This window comes from Hydra vulgaris, chromosome 13 (assembly GCF_038396675.1).
Source record: "Hydra vulgaris chromosome 13, alternate assembly HydraT2T_AEP".
Lineage (NCBI taxonomy): Eukaryota > Metazoa > Cnidaria > Hydrozoa > Anthoathecata > Hydridae > Hydra > Hydra vulgaris.
Genome location: NC_088932.1, coordinates 50,173,515 through 50,183,860, shown reverse-complemented (window position 1 = coordinate 50,183,860; position 10,346 = coordinate 50,173,515). Strand labels below are relative to the sequence as shown.

The following is a 10,346-nucleotide window of genomic DNA, read 5'->3' as shown; positions in this document are numbered from 1 at the left end:
CGCATTAATTAAGCGCTCTTGCCACTACACCACTACCGGTTTAATCAACTTAAAACCCAGTGCAACCCAATTATACCGCATCAACCGTTTATATAGTAGAATAAACCAAATAATATTAAATGCAAATAAAATTTCAAACGTTTATATAAATTTGCCGCATTTTAAAGAAGTCAATGAAAAAAAGCTATAACTTGCGTTTTTAAGATCTTAAAGAAAGAAACTTGGTTCATGTGTATTTTCCAACAGTTTTAAGGCAACTTGTCATTCAGCAAACACAAGAAGCAATGAAATATCACTGACCATACCTAAAGTAAAGGTTGAATCCACGAAAAAAAGTTTCTTTTACCATGGAGTAATTTTGTATAATAGTCTCCCATTCGCTGTTCGCTAGAGTAAGAACCTAAGAGAATTTAAAACTAAACTAATGGATATTTCTAATTTTTAAATTTTATTTTATTCTGTGATAAATCTAATAATGTTATAATTTTATTTTATATTCTTAAGTAACAGTTAAATTCATTTATATTTTAATGTATCAGGGCCCAATAGGATAGCAGCCTAATTTATTGTGCTGATTTAGCATTACCTGTATAAATATTTTATAATAAATAAATAAATAAACAAAATGCATGCAAGGCTCCTGTTCCATTTACAGGCGCACTGATAAGCAATAGAATTTTTACCATACTTCTATGTTTTAAAAGATGACAGTTTTCCTATGTATATTTCAAGCAGAGAAGGAATTTAATAGTCTACTTTCTGTGAACAAGTTTGTGATAGGAGATGGTAAGTTTTTATTTAAGGAGTCAAAAGCAAAAAGAAGATTAGTATACTTTACTAGCGCTGGAAATGTTGGAATGAATGAGTTTTTTGAAGGACTTTGATGTATCCGATTTAATTGGTTGAAAGTTTATTATTCTAATGGATTGACGCTGAGACGATAGCAACTTGTTAATGCGGTAGTTTCCAATTTGACCCCAAACTTGGCAACAATATCTAAGATGAGATAAGAATAATGCTTAGTAAATATTCATAGAGTTAGTCGAATTTCCTATAGGAAATTCGACTAACTTGAAAAATAAAAATATTACTGAATAAAATATTTGAAGATAAGTAAATTTACTAATCTTATATTAACTTATTTTATATATAAAAGGTTATTGATTGTACTTTTTATATATAAAAGGTTTTTGATTGTACTTTTTATATATAAAAGGTTATTGATTGTACTTTTTATATATAAAAGGTTATTGATTGTACTTTTTATATATAAAAGGTTATTGATTGTACTTTTTATATATAAAAGGTTATTGATTGTACTTTTTATATATAAAAGGTTATTGATTGTACTTTTTATATATAAAAGGTTTTTGATTGTACTTTTAATATATAAAAGGTTATTGATTGTACTTTTTATATATAAAAGGTTTTTGATTGTACTTTTTATATATAAAAGGTTTTTGATTGCACTTTTTATATATAAAAGGTTATTGATTGTACTTTTTATATATAAAAGGTTATTGATTGTACTTTTTATATATAAAAGGTTTTTGATTGTACTTTTTATATATAAAAGGTTTTTGATTGTACTTTTTATATATAAAAGGTTATTGATTGTACTTTTTATATATAAAAGGTTATTGATTGTACTTTTTATATATAAAAGGTTATTGATTGTACTTTTTATATATAAAAGGTTATTGATTGTACTTTTTATATATAAAAGGTTATTGATTGTACTTTTTATATATAAAAGGTTTTTGATTGTACTTTTAATATATAAAAGATTTTTGATTGTACTTTTTATATATAAAAGGTTTTTGATTGTACTTTTTATATATAAAAGGTTTTTGATTGTACTTTTTATATATAAAAGGTTATTGATTGTACTTTTTATATATAAAAGGTTATTGATTGTACTTTTTATATATAAAAGGTTTTTGATTGTACTTTTTATATATAAAAGGTTTTTGATTGTACTTTTTATATATAAAAGGTTATTGATTGTACTTTTTATATATAAAAGGTTATTGATTGTACTTTTTATATATAAAAGGTTATTGATTGTACTTTTTATATATAAAAGGTTATTGATTGTACTTTTTATATATAAAAGGTTATTGATTGTACTTTTTATATATAAAAGGTTTTTGATTGTACTTTTTATATATAAAAGGTTTTTGATTGTACTTTTTATATATAAAAGGTTATTGATTGTACTTTTTATATATAAAAGGTTATTGATTGTACTTTTTATATATAAAAGGTTATTGATTGTACTTTTTATATATAAAAGGTTATTGATTGTACTTTTTATATATAAAAGGTTATTGATTGTACTTTTTATATATAAAAGGTTATTGATTGTACTTTTTATATATAAAAGATTTTTGATTGTACTTTTTATATATAAAAGGTTATTGATTGTACTTTTTATATATAAAAGGTTTTTGATTGTACTTTTTATATATAAAAGGTTATTGATTGTACTTTTTATATATAAAAGGTTATTGATTGTACTTTTTATATATAAAAGGTTATTGATTGTACTTTTTATATATAAAAGGTTTTTGATTGTACTTTTTATATATAAAAGGTTATTGATTGTATTTTTTATATATAAAAGGTTATTGATTGTACTTTTTATATATAAAAGGTTATTGATTGTACTTTTTATATATAAAAGGTTATTGATTGTACTTTTTATATATAAAAGGTTATTGATTGTACTTTTTATATATAAAAGGTTTTTGATTGTACTTTTTATATATAAAAGGTTATTGATTGTACTTTTTATATATAAAAGGTTATTGATTGTACTTTTTATATATAAAAGGTTATTGATTGTACTTTTTATATATAAAAGGTTATTGATTGTACTTTTTATATATAAAAGGTTATTGATTGTACTTTTTATATATAAAAGGTTATTGATTGTACTTTTTATATATAAAAGGTTATTGATTGTACTTTTTATATATAAAAGGTTATTGATTGTACTTTTTATATATAAAAGGTTATTGATTGTACTTTTTATATATAAAAGGTTATTGATTGTACTTTTTATATATAAAAGGTTATTGATTGTACTTTTTATATATAAAAGGTTATTGATTGTACTTTTTATATATAAAAGGTTTTTGATTGTACTTTTTATAAAAAGTAGAATCAATAACCTTCTATAAATATACATGCCCGTATCGTAAAGATTTTTAGATCAGGTTGGTCGTTTCGGAGAAAATTGCAGTCAAGAATAGCAAATCTTTCTCGATTTTTATATCGAGTTTGCGTGAAACAAAGAGCATTTGGTCAAAAAAGGGAAATCAATTGCTCACGATTATCTCCACAAACCCCCCCACACACACACACACAAACACCACCACCACCACCAACAGTAAGGACATGATATATTTAATAGCTAGGGGAGATGGGGGCGCATTGATCGCCGTAGCAGTGTTTTGAAAATTGCGCAGAACCTGAAAGAGATGTAAAAACTTATTAACTACGAAACACATGTAGAACTATCTGGCTTTTGGAATATATAAATATTTTGATTTAAAAAAATGATAAACATGAATAATTTTAACTTTTAAACAACCCTCTCAAAAGATTAATGTACCCCAAACTATGGGGTACTATGATCTCCGACTTGGGGCACATTGATCTTATATGCGTAATATTATCTAAACGTTTAACACTTCTATAACTAAATCTTGTAAATAATTTAGTCAAAGGGTAATATTGTATAACATATAATACATCTAAATTTTTTAATTATTTTTTAAATATAGCAGTTAAACCCACTAGTCTAATTTTTAATTAAAAAATGTATAAATCACAGCAGCTATAAGCTACCCGCTTTATATACGTTTAAAACTTTACAACAACTTGAAATTTATAAGAACTGAAATATAAAGACTGAAATAAGAATACAACTTTTAAGTTTACAAAACTTGTTAAAAGTGCAATATTTTGATTAAGGATATTTCATCATTTGTGAAACTCAAGTTGTGAAGCAGCTTTTGGTTTACATTGTTTTTTATTCCTAAGCAAGTAATTCTTAGTTTCTTTCTTATCTTTTGTGGAGACTTTTTGTTGATTTTTAGTTTGCTTCAAAATTTTCTTTTCTTTTGACAAACGAATTTCATTTCTGACAGGAGTATCAGTCAAGATCCTTGTTTTTAACTGCCTACTTTTAACATTTTTTTTTCTGGCAGATGCTTTTGGGTAAGGTTTTAAAACCTCAGGTGAGATTATAGAAGCAACACTTGTTGACACTTTGTTTAAAATACTTGTTTCAATATTTACTATAGTTATTTCAGACTCTATGTGATTAACATGTGCTGGTATCATTTCAGATTCCATGTTATTGACAGGAGTGATAGTAACTGTATCTGGAGCAGCTCTATCTGTAACTGATGATGGTAAATATTCGTCATCTTTGAAAATTTCAGAATTGAATGGCTCAATGCCGGCTACTCTAAATCCTGTCTGTATATTAGATGGTGAGAAAGCTTTTGTATACGGTTCTCGAACTATTGAAACAATATCATAAATGGTCATTGGTCTTGGGTTTGAAACCATCCAATTATCACATGCAGAATTGTAAAACCTTTTCAATGGTCCAAAAACAGTTCTATCTAATGGCTGCAATTTATGGCTGCAATGGGGAGGAAAACTTATCATTGTAATTCCGTGTTGAATTGCAAGCTCCAAGCCTTTAACAGAAATATGACTTTCATGACTGTCGAGAAGTAACAAAACTGGAGATTCCTGAGAACAGTTTGAATATTTAACAAAATGTTTAATCCATTCTATGAAAATTTCTGAGTTCATCCAAGAAGGATTTGCAAATCCCACACATCCAGGAGGTCCTTCCTTAATCATGTAATCATGAAACTTTACCCTAGGAAAAATAAATAATGGAGGAATGGAATTTCCAATAGCATTAGAGGCACAACATGCAGTTACCAATGTTCCTCGTTCTGCAGATGTGATTCTTCCAACTTGTTTGCTTCCTCTACCAGCTAAAACCTTTACCGGCTTTTGAACGGTTGTTAAACCAGTTTCATCAACATTATATATACAGTTAGGATTATATTTATATCGATTTCTTACCGTTTTAAGATTTTGAAAAAACTCTCTTACAGTGTGTTTGTTAAAAGCTGTTGATCGAGCGAAGCTCGTTGCTTCAGGTGTTCGTAGAGACAACTCTGGTTGTCTTTTCATAAAACCTTGCAACCAATCAATGCCTGCAATTTTATTTTTGATCCATGATGATGGGTATATCCTATTGTTTTTTAAAGCAAATTCATATGCCAATAATCGCGTTGACCTAGTTGAAAGGCCATAGTTCATTTTTGATGCAATTAGTAAATAACTTGATAAACTTTTTTCATCTTCTGCTGTAAAAACTTGTCTATTGTTGTAGTTAGGCTTGAAAGCTTCATTTGGATTAAGCCTCTTTTTACGACAATATCTTTTTAAAGTCATTCTATCTATGTTAAACTGACGTGCTACAACATTCAGTTGTGTTCCTTCTAAAACTTTATTAACAGCTACTTTCATTGTTTCACTTGGTATAGCAACTTTATTTGTTTTTTTAATTCTATTTCTAACCATTTTAAGATCTGTAAAAAAATATATCAATAAAAACAGATGTTTTTAATAAATGCTAATATTTAACATAATAATATTATGTTAAATATTTTTTAATTATTATGTTAAATATTATTCTTTTGATATTATAAAATAATAGTATTATTATTACTAGCTTATAACATAAGTAGATTTAAAAAATGAAATGCTAAAAGCTATTGTTTGTTTATATATAGTTTTTTTTTAAATTATAAATACAATTCCATTCGTTTAACTGTATTGCTTATAAACAAAAACATGGGGCACTTCGTCTTCTATGGGGCACTTTGATCCTCCGATCAATGGGCCCCGCATAGTCAAAGATCAATGTACCCCAATAGGTATAGGTAACATATTGATAGCAATATCTACTGTATAAATTGCAGCGAAATAAAAATTATATATTATATTATACACCTAACACTTACAAATTTAAAATAAAATTGTTGTTAACCCATACAGACATCTAAATAAAAATATATTTGAATTATAGTACGATTTAAAAAAATCACTTTTTATGACGAAAAACAATATTTTCTTTATTTTTTTTGACACTGATAACCTTATGAAAAAATATTACGAATAATCAATTAGGGAAGCATAATGGTTAATTAAATTGCAACCTCACTTCTAGTAAGGCAAAAATGAACAAGTAAAAGCCAAAAGATCATACTGCCCCGGCGATCAATGCGCCCCCATCTCCCCTACTTGCTTATAATAGAAAATTTATATCAATAGCAACTCTTTAAACAAAATACATCTCTATTATAAGGCAAATTTATAGGCAAATTTATAAGTTTATAGGCAATAAATTAATAAGCAATAAGTTAATAGGCAAATGTAGGATGAAAAAACCTTTTTTGTAGCTTTTTTGTGCTCTGTTTTTACAAGTTTTTTGTTCCCCTTGACAAGTTCTTTCCAATTAAATAGTTTTTATTTAATTTCTAAACATTTTTTTTGCTGACTGTAACAAGTTATGGCTCCCGGCCCCAAATGTGAAAATTTTTTGGCACTCATTTTTTTCTTTTTAGTTTTAACATTAAGAGAACAAGTTATGAGCAAAAAGTTGCTTCTAACATACTTGTGGTCACGAAAGTATTAATTGTAACATAGCAACCCTCACTATAAGTCTTTTATTGATACTCTCACTTGCTTCAAGGATACTTATCTAATTTTGCTAATCAAGCAGCTGTAGACGTTTATGCTATCTTTATCTATACAATAACTTTAACATGTAAATAACTATTGTTTCTTGGGTGATGGAATTTATTTGGTACTTATCCTGAACGTAATGTGAGGTTTGCTCAACTGAAACCAATACAATGCGCCAAATAACGCAAAATCTTGTAGGTCCAAATGGAAATTAAATACATTTGTGTAAACTAACGAAATTACGTTATTGATTGTTTTTATCCCAGGCGGAGTAAGAGTAATTGAAAATAATTTAATACCGTTTTTATTTAATAAATCAATTTTTATAAATTTGAACAATTGTGTGACATTCTAGTTTTCAAAATGTAGGTAAAGGGGAAACTTTTACTGAATCATTGAAAAGGTTTAATTATGGATGATATGGTCCTCGGCAAGTGGGACAATGAGGTGTATTGCTTTCATGGACTTGTTGAATGCAAGGCTGACAAAAAAAATGTCTGTAAGGTATTACCAATGCATTTCATTCATTGACGGTGCAAACAATACACTTCTGTGTATTGTTTGGAAAGTGGAAGTTGTTTGTTAAAATGGAAGTTGGCAAGGAAGACTTTCACCAAGCTCGTCAGTTGAGATTTCATCCAAAGTAATGAAATTTTTTAAATAATTTAAATTCGATTTTCCATATTTCATGGAAAAAGACAGATTATCAAATAAAGTTAAGTTAATTAGTTTGGTAGAAAAGTTAAAGTAGGTTAATAAATAGAAGTTTTATATAAAAACATGGAAAATTATCTTACACAGATTTGAAGTTTTGAAAGAGATATAATACTCTTGATAGGAATCTGTCAGCTGTCCAAACTCCGTTTTGAAGTTTTTTCTTAAAAAAACGGACTTTTTCAATTGCACCATAGTCGAATTGGTCACAGTGGACTGGCTGACTACAGGCAAGCTTTGAAGCTCTTGAATTGTATGCACTATTACATGCTGATTAAGTAATTTCATAAACTACCAAAATCACCCATGTTTATTTTCAGACGTCTATTGAGACCTTCTGCATTGTTATTGGTTTTGTGGTTCAAGCCATAAACACTGAATCCTTCTGAGGTCACTTTTGAGCCAATACCTCTCAAAATACCTTTTAAAAGCAAGTAGTTTGCTTTTAATTTCGCCATTGAATTGTGCAATCTCAATAACTTGAGATCCCCAAGCAACCAAGATCTTGTTTGCAGGAAGGAGACAAAGTGACATAACTTTTCGTGCCCACTTCTTTATTTGAGTTTGGTGGCGGTATTCCCTCTGAAGACCAAGAATTGCTAACTGCTTGGTGATTGCATTTTCGAAATGAAATCTTCAGATAAGGATTTAAAGGAGATCATTAATTGATAACAAGCTATGAAAAACTTTGATAACTGGGAAACTGGAAACAAAGTAATAGCAAAATAGTAACTTATACCTGCAACCATTCACCAAGCTTTCACTCCAAGTTGTTCTTAAAGCATTCTGTAGTCCTTGTTCATAATCCAACATAATGGTGGCTGGAGAGATATCTAAAACTTCTTTTATTTTGGAAAAAACAAACTTGTATAGAGCCTCGGATTTGGATGTCATTAAAGCACATACAGCTGGAACAGATGTGCCTCAAAGGTGAGGGTTATCAGGATCAAAATTTATCTGATCCTCATCTGGAATTGGATCTTCAAGCTCTGCTGAATACTCAACAGATTATATCAAGAGCTGATACCAATTGCTTTCCTCCATGCGTGGTGTCATGTTAGAAGTACAATAAATGTAACTATAACTTACAACTGTAAATAAAAGTGTTCTACCTAATGTTTTTAGTATATCAAGATCCCAAGAAAATGTCTTCATAGCAATGACATTCTTTGTCATTCAGAACTTCAGCAGCTTCTTTTGGTGATTTTGGGTTCTAGGGCTCATTTGGTCTTCTCCTTTTCTGAAGATTTGGAATAATTTGAGGAAAACTAACAGATTCAGAAACAACTGCAAGAAACTCACTCACAGTGTTTTGAAAAATTGAGCGCAAGTCTTAAGATGATCCTTCTGCTTTTTTCTTCATGGTAATTTCAGCAAGCAGCATTTCAAAGTCTGTTTTTCTTGAAATGCAACTGTGACCAGTTGTAACCTGAAGTTTATCTTCATGAATAAAAGCTCTGCCTTTGCAGTTTATAGTTGTAAAAAAACAACACTTAAAATGCGGTTTGTCTTTCTAAAGTTTATCCTTAGTGTATCCAAAATCACCAGACTAAAAAACTTTTGAATTCTTTTTTTCTCCTTCAGTTTTATAATAATTTTTTGATAAGTTCTCTAACGACGTTTTGGAATATTGATTTTCTTAAAAGTTTCTTAAATTTCAAGTTTTAAATCGAATGGAATTTCATTGTACATGCAAATTAAACTGTTTATTGCGCGTGCAAATTAAACTGTTCATTTAAACTGCTGTTCTCCATTGTAGATAATGCTAATCTCGTGTAAAGTGGATGCAATATTTAGGTGAAAAGTTAGGAAATATTCATCGAACTCTTAAATAAGTTTCTTATTGAAAAGTTACTTGGTGTTAAAAGTTTCACAAGATTTTCTCCTAGTACTAGTTTTTTATAAAAAAAAAGTAGTGTGATCAGAAAATCATATTTTCGATGTTAATCATTAAAATTAGTATCTATCTACTAATCTATCTATCTATATATATATATATATATATATATATATATATATATATATATATATATATATATATATATATATATATATATATATATATATATATATATATATATATAAGTACCAATCTATCTATATATATATATAACTAAAAAAAAGGTAATACAACATGGGGTAGTATTACGGTAATATAGCACGGGGTAGTACCTATAAAACGAAACTAGAACCACAATATCTTAAAAAGAAGCATGCTATACGTATAATTAATTTTAAAAAACAAAATACTTAAAACCTCTTTTTGAACAAATCTTTATTAACATTGTTTGAACTAAATGTATAATATCGTTTTAAGTCTTATGTATAATAGCAAAATGCAAAAAAGTCCAAACAAAAACCAGAGTACAAATATTTATTGCGTAAAAATAGTACCCTGTTAGAGCCTTCATGCAAAAATAAGCTTGAGCAATTCAAAATGACTTATTGTGCACCTCATATATGGAATAAGTTTTTACTAATTAATTTAAATAATATTGATTTAAAAAACTTAAATTGCTTTTAAAAAAAACTATTAAAATGGGTATTTTAAGGTATAAAAATTTAGTTATTAATTTTTTCTAAATTTATTTTCTTCTTAAATATTTTCTTATTTTTTATTATAAATAAATATATTTTCAACATTGCATAAGTAATAAATGTGTAAATATTATTGGGTAAAAAAAAAAAAAAAAAAAAACGATATTTGTAAAAAATATATTTGTATACTTGTTATCTGACAATTTAATACATTAAAATGTAATGATTTTAGTAAAAATTTTGTGAATATGTTTTTACATTCACGACAATGAAAAGCGGTTCTTGATAAGACCATTTGGACTTCT

At 27.2% G+C, this 10,346-nt stretch overlaps 1 protein-coding gene across 1 annotated transcript; it reads right to left on the bottom strand.

The window, feature by feature from the left end:
• Positions 1–3,990: 3,990 nt before the first annotated feature.
• On the bottom strand, positions 3,991–5,622 carry LOC136089976 (tigger transposable element-derived protein 4-like). The gene has a single exon (XM_065816079.1). The coding sequence runs from the start codon at positions 5,620–5,622 to the stop codon at positions 3,991–3,993; it is 1,632 nt and encodes a 543-aa protein (XP_065672151.1).
• Positions 5,623–10,346: the final 4,724 nt, after the last annotated feature.